At 38.9% G+C, this 13,090-nt stretch overlaps 1 protein-coding gene across 2 annotated transcripts in view; it reads right to left on the bottom strand.

Moving 5' to 3' along the window:
• LOC133616971 (teneurin-3) overlaps positions 1-13,090 on the bottom strand; it is a 745,483-nt gene that overhangs the window by 197,709 nt on the left and 534,684 nt on the right. For both annotated transcript variants that reach the window (XM_061976582.2, XM_061976583.1), the window contains 2 exons: positions 5,578-5,598; positions 1,161-1,184 (listed from right to left, as the gene is read on the bottom strand). In XM_061976582.2, the coding sequence (XP_061832566.1) occupies positions 1,161-1,184; positions 5,578-5,598 (45 nt within the window). The remainder of the gene's footprint in view (positions 1-1,160; positions 1,185-5,577; positions 5,599-13,090) is intronic.

Here is a 13,090-nt window from a genome sequence, read left to right as displayed (position 1 = left end):
GAATTTTTATACACTGAAATTTTTTACATTATTTTTTTTTTTTACTCTAAATTTTTTATACACTGCATTTTTTATACACACAATTGTTATACACTGAATTTTTATACAATGATTTATTAACACTGGATTTGTATACACTGAATTTTTTATACACAACATTGTTATACACTGAATTTTATACAATGATTTATTAACACTGAATTTTTATGCACTGAATTTTTATACACACAATTTATATACACTGAATTTTTATACACTGATTTATTAACACTGGATTTTTATACACTGACTTTTTATACACAGATTTTCTTATACACACAATTTTTATTCACTGAATTTTTATACACTGAATGTTTTATACACGCAAAATTGTTATACACTGATTTATTAACACTGATTTTTTATACACTGAAGTTCTTTACATCTAATTGTTTTCTTACTCTAAATTTTTATACACTGATTTTTGTATTCACTGAATTTTTATACACTGAATTTTTAACACTGCATTTTTTTATACTCATTGTTATACACTGATTTATTAACATTGCATTTTTACACACTGAATATTTTTACACTGAATTTTTTTTTAATTAAGTTTTTAAACATTTATGTTTTTATACACTGAATTTTAAAACACAACATTTTTAAACATTTGCATTTGGCAAAAAAAAATAAAATTCAATGAAATTGTTAGCATAATTTGATGTAAAAAATTCCCCTCACTAGAATTGAGTTACATACGTTCAGTTTAAAAATAAAAAATAAAAAAAGTTTTGGTAATAAATACACAAATTAACCTCCATACGGAAGCCTTTATGAGGAATAAAAAAGAAGAATAGAGGAAAGGAAAGGCATCCTGTGCCTCGACACAGCGCGGTCCTCCACGAGGCAAGCTGCACTGATCCTGCACAGACACGGCGAGTAAAGACAGGGGTAGGCGTGGAGACCGTGGAGTCTACGTGGGGGCTGGTTTACAACGGACAGGGAATGACGGGACACATCGGAAAGGAGGGGTACAGGTGGTGCGGGGGTTGGGAACATCATGATCGACTCGACATAAACAGGTGTATAAACGTCGTGCTAGGGGACACAAAGAGCAGGGTTTGTGACAATCTCCCTAGGAAGGGGGTGGGTGGGGGGGTGGTTAGTGATTCAATTACCTTTATATCCTATCTTGACTGCTCCTATTACACAACCCAGGAAAGGGAAACATTTAGAAAAGGGAGAAGTATTACTTATCTCTGAGAGCTCACACATTTTCTCATCACAGTGGAAAATAGGCACGAGCGCCTCAAAACATGAAGATGCTTTACAACTTGGCCTCCCAGCACATTACCACATCTTTTTTCCGGAGGCACGCTTCGATTTATTTCTTTTTTATGGGCGGGGGGTAGAGGGGGGGAAAGTCAGAGTCCAAAAAGCCGATAGCAAGCAAGAGTGGGACGAGAGAGCGCCACTTGGATATGTCTGAGGCAAAGCAAAGGTGTATCGGAACAATCCCCCAGCAGGCACAAGACATTGAAACAACGTTGGGGACTTCTTGAATTAGGTCCTGACGCTGAGCAACACTGATGCCTTTTGACGACATGTGTTCAATGTTGGGTTCTCACGTTGATTTGACCATTGAAACTTGGTCATTTTCCCAACACATATTTTACAACACAAATACAACGTTGAAACAACATGCTTCTTAACGTTTAATCAATGTCAGGTTGTGACGTTGATTTGACCATTGAAATGTGGTCATTTCCCAACTCATATTCTACAACACAAATACAACGATAAAACAACATACTTTTGAACAAGATTTAATTAATGTCATGTTGTGACGTTGAATTGACCATTGAATTGTGATCATTTTCCAACCAATATTTACCAACACGAATACAACAATGAAACAACATGCCTTTTGACGATGTTGAATCAATGTCGAGTTCTGACATTGATTTGACCATTGAAATTTGGTCATTTCCCAACCAATATTCTACAACACAAATACAACAATGAAACAACATGCCTTTTGACAACGTTGAATCAATGTTGGGTTCCTCACGTTGATTTGACCATTGAAATTTAGTCATTTTCCAATTTATATTTAACAACACAAATATAACAATGAAACAACATGCCTTTTGACAACGTTGAATCAATGTTGGGTTCTGACGTAGATTTGACCATTGAATTTTGGTCATTTTCCAATTTATATTTTACAACAAAAATACAACAATGAAACAACATGCTTTTTGACAACGTTGAATCAATGTTGGGTTTTGACGTTGATTTGACCATTGAAATTACGTCATTTTCCAACCTATATTCAACAACACAAATGCAAAATTTGAAACAACATGCTTTTTGACAACGTTGAATCAAAGTCGAGTTCTGACATTGATTTGACCATTGAAATTTGGTCATTTCCCAAACAATATTCTACAACACAAATACAACATTGAAACAACATGCCTTTTGACGACGTTGAATCAATGTTGGGTTCTCACGTTGATTTGACCATTGAAATGTGGTCATTTCCAAACCAATATTCTACAGCACAAATACAACAATGAAACAACATGCCTTTTGACGACGTTGAATCAATGTTGGGTTCTGACCTAGATTTGACCATTGAATTTTGGTCATTTTCCAATTCATATTTTACAACACAAATATAACGTTGAAACAACATGCTTGTTGACAACGTTGAATCAATGTTGGGTTCTCACATTGATTTGACCATTGAAATTTGGTCATTTTCCAATTTATATTTTACAACACAAATACAACAAAGACACAACATGCCTTTTGACGACGTTGAATCAATGTTGGGTTCTGACATTGATTTGACCATTGAAATTTGGTCATTTTCCAATCTATATTTACCAACACAAATACAACATTGAAACAACATGCCTTTTGACGACGTTGAATCAATGTCGGGTTCTGACGTTGATTTGACCATTGAAATTTGGTAATTTTCCAACCTATATTTTACAACACAAATACAACAAAGACACATGCCTTTTGACGACGTTGAATCAATGTTGGGTTCTGACGTTGATTTGATCATTGAAATTTGGTCATTTCCCAACCTATGTTTAACATCACAAAAAGAACAATGAAACAACATGCCTTTTGACAACGTTGAATCAATGTTGGGTTCAGACATTGATTTGACCATTGAAATTTGGTCAATTCCCAACCAATATTCTACAACACAAATACAACAATGAAACAATATGCCTTTTGACGACGTTGAATCAATGTTGGGTTCTGACGTTGATTTGACCATTGAATTTTGGTCATTTTCCAATTTATATTTTACAACAAAAATACAACAATAAAACAACATGCTTTTTGACAACGCTGAATCAATGTTGGGTTTTGACCTTGATTTGACCATTGAAATTAGGTCATTTTCCAACCTATATTTAACAACACAAATGCAAAATTTGAAACAACATGCTTTTTGACAACGTTGAATCAATGTTGGGTTCTGACGTTGATTTGACCATTGAATTCTGGTCATTTTCCAATTTATATTTAACAACACAAATATAACAATGAAACAACATGCCTTTTGACGACATTGAATCAATGTTGGGTTCTCACGTTGATTTGACCATTGACATGTGGTCATTTCCCAACCAATATTCTACAACACAAATACAACAATGAAACAACATGCCTTTTGACGACGTTGAATCAATGTTGGGTTCTGACGTAGGTTTGACCATTAAATTTTGGTCATTTTCCAATTTATATTTTACAACACAAATATAACGTTGAAACAACATGCTTGTTGACAACGTTGAATCAATGTTGGGTTCTCACATTAATTTGACCATTGAAATTTGGTAATTTTCCAACCTATATTTACCAACACAAATACAACATTGAAACAACATGCTTGTTGACAACGTTGCATCAATGTTGGGTTCTCACATTGATTTGACCATTGAAATGTAGTCATTTTCCAATTTATATTTAACAACACAAATATAACAATGAAACAACATGCCTTTTGACAAAGTTGAATCAATGTTGGGTTCTGACGTAGATTTGACCATTGAATTTTGGTCATTTTCCAATTTATATTATACAACACAAATATAACGTTGAAACAACATGCTTGTTGACAACGTTGAATCAATGTTGGGTTCTGACATTGATTTGATCATTGAAATTTGGTCATTTCCCAACCTATGTTTAACATCACAAATACAACAATGAAACAACATGCCTTTTGACAACGTTGAATCAATGTTGGGTTCTGACGTTGATTTGACCATTGAAATTTGGTCATTTCCCAACCAATACTCTACAACACAAATACAACAATGAAACAACATGCCTTTTGACAACGTTGAATCAATGTTGGGTTCTGACGTTGATTTGACCATTGAATTTTGGTCATTTTCAAATTTATATTTTACAACAAAAATACAACAATGAAACAGCATGCTTTTTGACAACGTTGAATCAATGTTGGGTTCTGACGTTGATTTGATCATTGAAATTTGGTCATTTCCCAACCTATGTTTAACATCACAAATACAACAATGAAACATTTCTTTTGACAAAGTTGAATCAATGTTGGGATCTCACATTGATTTGACCATTAAAATTTGGTCATTTTCCAACCTATATTTTACAACACAAATACAACAATGAAACAACATGCCTTTTGACAACGTTGAATCAATGTTGGGATCTCGCATTGATTTGACCATTGAATTTTGGTCATTTTCCAATTTATATTTAACAACACAAATATAACAATGAAACAACATGCTTTTTGACGACATTGAATCAATGTTGGATTCTCACATTGATTTTACCATTGAATTTTGGTCATTTTCCAACTTATATTTTACAACACAAATACAACGACGAAACAACATGCCTTTTGAAGACGTTGAATCAATGTTGGGATCTCACATTGATTTGACCATTGAATTTTGGTCATTTTCCAATTTATATTTAACAACACAAATACAACAATGAAACAACATGCTTTTTGACGACGTTGAATCAATGTTGGGTTCTCACGTTAATTTGACCATTGAAATTTAGTCATTTTCCAACCTTTATTTAACAACACAAATACAACGACAACATGCCTTTTGACGACGTTGAATCAATGTTGGGTTCTGACATTGATTAGACCATTGAAATTTGGTCATTTTCCAACCTATATTTAACAACACAAATACAACAATGAAACAACATGCCTTTTGACGACGTCAAATCAATGTTGGGTTCTGACGTTGATTTGACCATTGAAATTTGGTAATTTACCAACCAATATTTTACAACACGAATACAACATTGAAACAATATGCTTCTTAACGTTTAATCAATGTCAGGTTGTGACGTTGATTTGACCATTGAAATTTGGTAATTTCCCAACCAACAACGTGGATCCAACGTTAGACACCAACGTTGTCTCAATTCACAAATACAACTATTTTTGCAACGTTGTTTCAAAGTCAGTTTTAAAGGACATTGTTGTATCAACGTCTTGTGCCTGCTGGGCTTGTGCGACGAGGTTATTCCCAAGCAAAGTGACTTTGTCTTTACCTGACACTCTGGAGTCCAGGGCTTTACGAGCACGCCCAAGGGACGATGGCGAGAGAGGAACAGGAAGGAAGATAGAACACAGAAAAAGACAATTATTGCGCGACCACGTCCACATGAACATGTTTTTTTTGGGTTTTTTTTGTAACAATGTGTATTTGCTTAAATAATACATAAAATAATAAATGAATCAATTATAATTATTTGTATAAAGTAGTATTTTTCCACAAAAGCAAACAATGTGTTATGCATTAAAAATAAATTACCAAATAAAACATTGTGAACATTGCAAAGTTAAATAACATATTTTTAACACACAGAATGCTGCATTTAGTTTTTTCAATGCACACATGGATGGGAGTTTTGTAAAAATGAACAATTTATAATCAACTTAATGGCCAGAATGCAGGACACTGTAGGTGCCTCTAAGTGGCAATAATATTCAAATGATTTAAAAAATACAGAGCTTGTGTTAATAATTACCTGTCAACTGGACCCCGACTTAAACGAGTTGAAAAACTTATTCGGGTGTTACCATTTAGTGGTCAATTGTACGGAATATGTACTGTACTGTGCAATCTACTAATAAAAGTTTCAATCAATCAATCAATCAATCTACAGCATTTAAAGTTCACAAAAGGATCAATAAAGACAATAAAACCCAAACTCCAACTCTGATGTTAAGCCGATAAAAGGTATCTCGCTCTGTATCTTAACAGCGGTCGTTTGGAAACAAGTTCGACCTGTAAATTATTCCTGTCAGTTTCCCCTCTCTTCTATCGGCCATTGTACTCCCCAGCCTGTTTCTTCTTCTTTGTTATTTTTGGCGAATGGCACCATGCGCAAAAAACAGCAGCGCCGACGGCCTTAAATTTTTCCGTTTTACAAGAAAATATTGCAACAGCGCTACTTGTAATAATTATAAGGCTGCTAGTTAACCAAGAGGAGGACATACGAGCAATATGCTGAAACATTTAACACACACATTCAATAATTATAAATGAAAGTCATCTGAATACAACAGGTACTAATTAACACCGCCTATCATGTTAGCGCAATTATTTATTACATGCAAATGAATGCTTCTCATTTAGATGAGCATGACGAGAGACCGGTTCTGGCTGACTCCCAGGCGGGCAGTACTTGCCCCAGTTAACGCCTGCCGCGAGGCGAATATGACCGAGCAGCGACTAAGTTTGTGGTCAAAAGTTTTCATTTTCTGCAGGTGGATTTTCAACTGAAGTCAGAGAAACGTTGCATTTTTTCCTGCAATCAGATGTTCTTTCATTACATTATACAGGTGAAACTCATAACATTTGAATGTGGTGCAAAAGTCCATTCATGTCAACAATTAACTTCAAATGTGAAACTAATATGTGATATTAACTCATTGCATGCAAAGTGAGGTATGTCAAGCAGTTATTTGTTATCATTTTGACTTACATTTTCTAAGATTTTGACTTCAAAGTTGTCATAAACCGTAAGCCATAAACATCAAAATTATAACCAATAAATGCTTGACATATCTCACTTTGCATGTAGTAAGTTAATAACACATGTTTCTTAATGTTACATCCTTGTGTAATTTGCACATGATTAAATTCTACAGAATAATATTAATGTATTATATTTATTTACAAAAAAGTTATTTTTTTATCTCGATCTCAGCAGGCACAAGACATTGATACAACGTTGATTATACATACATGTCCTTTAAAACTGACTTTGATACAACGTTACAAAAATAGTTGTATTTGTAAATTGAGACGAGGTTGATGTCCAACGTTGGATCCACGTTGGGAAATTACCAAAATCCAATAGTCAAATCAACGTCAGAACTCAACATTGATTAAAGGTCATCAAAAGGCATGTTGTCTCAACGTTATGTTTGAGTTGCTCAACATCAGGACCTAATTCAACAAGTTCTCAATGTTGTTTTAATGTCTTGTGCCTGCTGGGATGTTACATGTGTGCCTCTTGAGACCTCACTGTAGGCTTTGCAACGTCATGATACCGCTAAAACTAAACAAAATGTATGCTAATCCACCCTTAATTTTTCGAATAAGAATCGGAAGGAACCGAATCGTTAAACAGAATCTAAATCGGAATCGGAACTGGACAAATCTTATCAATTCCCACCCTACATATCCCTCTTCAAACTTTTGTGGAAATGGGTCTTTTGTAACGATAACAAAGCAGGTAACATCCTGCCTTGCACCAGGAAGTACAGATAAGTGTTTTAAAATACACACGTTCATGTGGACAGGGCTCAAGTTGGAGTTAGGCAAAGACAAGAAAAGCAGATTTAAAGACAGACAAAAAGGCTGCAGACGTAGGATGAATTTTGAGGACCGGTCATAGACAATTTACAGTGAAAAGCACATTTTATTCTCACTCGCATACAAAACATTCTAACTTGGATTGTTTCCCTGGCTTGGAGACTCTCCCGAAGGACAGTGCGGCGAAGACACAACAAACTCCCTTCTTGTCTCTCATGGACACACACCTGTTGTTGTTGACTTTGGACCGACTAGCAACTGCACGGCACCAAGGCCGCGGAACAGAGCCACGCGGCAGGCTTACACACATGCATGCATCCACAAAAAATATACGACACACACACATACCCCTACCCACCATCCAACGACCTTGACGTGAATCCCTTAGGGTTGATGGACGGCTGGGCAGCGCCTGAGGAGCTGCAGCCTGCCACCGTGGCCCACACTCCCTCCCCTCTGTTGCTAGTCTCGAGATGTTGTAATATGTATGTATGCTTTGCTATGAAGGTTTTTTCCCCTATCTAGACTGGGCCCCCTTAGGAGTCCAGTCTAGATTGTATTTTTTTACTCATCCTTCCCCAGCGTTTACCTTTTTTCCCATCGTTTACGGGGGCGCCTTGTGGCGACCCATCAGCGTTCTTGTTCTGTAACCCTGTACACTGTTTGTTTGTCTAAACTTGAACGTGTTTGTGCTGAAAACAAAGTTTTGTTGTACTTGTGCAACGACCGGGGCGGTAAGGCGTAGTGGGTAGAACCAATACATCATCCCACTACCATCAGGGCGCAGGTACAGAACTATCAAATTCCGGAGGGCCCGCCTCAGGAAAAGCCTTATCCCTGCAGCTATAGCCGCCCTTAACAGCAGGCCCGGCCGACCCGTCTGACAAGCCTGTAAATGTGTGTTAGTCTTGTATGATGTCTTTTTGTTATTTTTTTTGTGTGTGATGTGTAATGTCTAGTGTTTAAATGTACGGCAGTGACAATAATTTTCCCCAAGGGGACCAATAAATCTAAATCTAAATCTAGAACGGTCGTGCCAGAAACCTGAGGGTTGCAGGTTCGCTCCCCACCTCTTGACATCCAAATCGCTGCCGTTGTGTCCTTGGGCAGGACACTCCACCCTTGCCCCCGGTGCCACTCACACTGGTGAATGAATGATGAATGAATGATAGGTGGTGGTCGGAGAGGCCGTAGGCGCAAACTGGCAGCCTTGCTTCCGTCAGTCTAACTCAGGGCAGCTGTGGCTACAAATGTAGCTTACCACCACCAGGTGTGAATAAATGATGGGTTCCCACTTCTCTGTGAGCGCTTTGAGTATCTAATAATAGAAAAGCGCAATATAAAATCTAATCCATTATTATTAAAGACCTACCTATGTAAAAAAGCAAGTCTTTATTTGGTTTTTCGGCATGTGTGTGAGTTCAGTGTTCGATCGAGCTGTTAAGTGAAGAATCGCAAATGCCGCGGCGTCTATTTGAGGACGTACGAATCACCGTCTAAATGACTTCGACTGAAACTTGCCAAAATATTCATCACGAACGTTCCCAATCTGCTTTGATTCTCGCTGACGGGCGAACACAAAGGAAGGCAAGCGCCTTTATTCTTGATATTAAAACCCTCTTTGTTTTACCGTCAAAAAAATAAATAAAAAATAACACCTTGCTTTGTCAGCTTCATGCGCATTAGCAACCGTCAGTGGGCTCAGAGCAGCTCCATGCTGAGTGCACCATGAAGAGGAATACCTGAGTTACTCTTTCAACCCACACTTCACTGCCAGTCTCCAAAGCGACAATATGTTAAGCCCTCCGTATAGAACTCACGCTTGCAAAGACCCGCCGAGGAAGTCCTACAATGGCCGTGTAATGTGATTAAAAGACACTTTAAGGACGTGAAAAGCTCAGAGAAAAGTTGGAGTCTTGTCTATTCACAAGCAAGCACAGAATCGGTCTTCCAATGGGAGTTTGGCAAAGGAAAGGATGCAGCCAGTCCACCATTTGGCTGAGAGTTGGAAAGGATTAAAAGGATCAGGAATATGACCGCCCTCTACCTGCAGTCCCTCACAGAGGAATCCGTGCTGGCTTGTAAATACATAATTAAGCTGCAACAGCCTGGAGTGCAGATCTTTGTTTCCTAGGTGACGCGGCGGAAGGCAAAATAGCGTCTGGTGCGGCGCGGACGTTTACCCACAGAGCTCTGGCAGGGGTGAAAGTGTGCAGTCCGTGGCGGTTAAAGGTCAATAAGAAGCGGCTTCTCAGAAGCCATTATCGTCATCAACGCCGATCGAAGCGCTGCCATTTCATGAAAACGATCTTCCGAAGAGGCCTTGAATCTTTTTTTTTTGTCCCTGTCTCTCCCGCCCTTCACTTGCTAATGTGGGAGCCTGACTTGAAGAGCGGGGAAAGGTGGAATCTCCAAATGAATGACGGAAAAATGAGCCATTCAAGGTGTGTCCTTGTAAACAAACAGAAAAATATGTGAAGCCAGAGAGAAAAAACATTTCCTTTCAACGCCGAAAGTTGCAAATAAAGCCTTTTGAATTCTAATATATTTTTATTTACGTCTTTCGCAAGCAAGAATTTTCTGTCCCAAATTCCTTCTCCATCCATCCATTTTCTTCCGGTATCCGAGGTGGGGTCGCGGGGGCAGCAGCCTAAGCAGGAAAGCCCAGACTTCTCTCTCCCTTAGGGGCGATGGGTGGATGGGCAGCGCCTGAAGAGCTGCAGCCTGCCACCGTGGCCCCCACTCCCCCCCCCTCTGTTGCTAGTCTCGAGATGTTGTAATATGTATATATGCTTTGCTATGGAGGTTGTTTTCCCAATCTAGACTGGGCCCCCTTAGGAGCCCAGTCTAGATTGTATTTTTTTACTCATCCTTCCCCAGCGTTTACCTTTTTTCCCATCTTTTACGGGGCGCCTTGTGGCGACCCATCCACTTCCCGGGAGATCCCGAGGTGTTCCCAGGCCAGCCGGGAGACATAGTCTTCCCAAAGTGTCCTGGGTCTTCCCGATGGCCTCCTACCGGTCGGATGTGTCCTAAACACCTCCCTAGGGAGGCGTTCGGGTGGCATCCTGAGCAGATGCCCGAACCACCTCATCTGGCTCCTCTCCATGTGGAGGAGCAGTGGCTTTACTTTGAGCTCCCCCCAGATGGCAGAGCTTCTCACCCTATCTCTAAGGGAGAGCCCCGCCACCCGGCGAAGGAAACTCATTTGGGCCGCTTGTACCCGTGATCTTGTCTTTTCGGTCATAACCCAAAACTCACGACCAAAGGGGAGGATAGGAACGTAGATCGACCGCTAAATTGAAAGCTTTGCCTTCCGGCTATACTCCTTCACCAGAACGGATCGATACAGCGTCCGCATTACTGAAGATCCGCCTGTCGATCGCACGATTCAATCTTCCCTCACTCGTGAACAAGACTCTGAGGTACTTGAACTCCTCCACATGGGGCAAGGTGGATTATTCGAATTTTACAAATATTTGTCCACCGCAGAAATAATGAGGTCATCACTGTGATGACCCTTAGTTAATGGACACGATTAGAATCAGTATTTTCAGGGCAGCGTGGCTTAGATAGCAGCGTGGTCATCCGGAAACTTGAGGGTTCCCGGCACAAATCCAGCTGCCGCCATCACAGTCCTCGCTGTTGTGTCCTTGGGCAAGACACTTCACCCCACTAAGATTGGCCGACGAGGCTGTTGGTGCAAATTTGCAGCCATGTTTCCGTTAGTCTACTGTAGGTTAGGGTTGTTTGGTATACCGGTATTAGTATAATACTGCGATACTAATGAATCATATTCGGTACTACACCACTTTTAAAAAGTACCGGTTTTCTTGTTATGGGACATTCATCCTCCGCTGTTGCCATTTCTAATATAAAGTAGTGTAAAGTTCTTACTTATATCTGTCAGTAAACTCGCCATGAAAGCGCTAAAACATACCGGTATAGTGAGTTTACATTATTCACCCAAGGAACTTTAGTTATTAGAGAGTTAGGGTCGGACGTTTTTTCACGGGACACATTTCCGGTGTTGTTGTTTCCGGATGTGGAGATGCTGCTCCGTTATTGATTGAAGTAAAGTCTGAATGTCATTAAAACAGTTAGCGCCATCATTTGACACTTCTTCCACTCCCGTCCTTGCACGCTACACCGCTACAACAAAGATGACGGGGAGAAGACGCAGCCGAAGGTGAGCCACGTATGGTATGCCTATTACCTGACACCTGACATGTAAGCTACTTCTCTTTGTTTTTAATGTCTATTTTCTATTTTCTGCCGGATCTACTCTCTATTTTATGCTGCTGCTGTCACAAATACTGTAATATTGTACATGGTCATTGGTATATATTGTATATATGTTATAGACATAATATAATATACCTGTATATATAATATACTGTACAGATTATGTATATATTCGTATATATGTTATATTTTGTATCGCTATATTTAGTCTATTTATACCTGCATTGTCCTTTCGATCCTTACACTTTCCATCATTGTAACTGAGATACTGTGTTGAAGAATTTCCCTTGTGGATCATCAAAGTTTGTCTAAGTCTAAGTTGTATCCGGAAGCAACTGTCAGAAAGCGGCTTGAAGATGATGTGTAAAACATCATCTATGCAACATTTTGACCAAAGAACCACCATTACATGTTATGTAGACCACAAGGAAGTCTTTTATACTTAGAAAAAAATAGTATTAATATGACTCCTTTAATGCGCCTTATAATCTGCTTTATTTATGAAAAAAGATCAAAAATAGACCATTCATCGGCAATGTGCCTTATAATCCGGTGCGCCCTATGGTCTGGAAAATACAGTATATCCACACAATCTTATGAGGTGCAATACCAGATTATTTCCAAATATTATGATGATGAGGTTGCATTGACTCTTGTGTAAACATGTGATTTAACAAATGGTAAATGGGTTTTACTTGTATAGCGCTTTTCTACCTTCAAGGTACTCAAAGCGCTTTGACACTGTTTCCACATTCACCCATTCACACACACATTCACACACTGATGGCGGGAGCTGCCATGTAAAGCCCCTAACCACGACCCATCAGGAGCAAGGGTGAAGTGTCTAGCTCAGGGGTGCTCATTACGTCGATCGCGATCTACCGGTCGATCTCGGAGGTTGTGTCAGTCGATCACCAGCCAGACATTAAAAAAATAGTCCTAAAAATGAGCGATCATAAATCTTCACTATGACGTCACTTTCGTCACTTGAT

This window comes from Nerophis lumbriciformis, linkage group LG16 (genome assembly GCF_033978685.3).
Source record: "Nerophis lumbriciformis linkage group LG16, RoL_Nlum_v2.1, whole genome shotgun sequence".
Classification (NCBI taxonomy): Eukaryota; Metazoa; Chordata; class Actinopteri; order Syngnathiformes; family Syngnathidae; genus Nerophis; species Nerophis lumbriciformis.
Note: the sequence above shows the minus strand (reverse complement) of the source record. Positions and strands in the feature narration are given on the sequence as shown.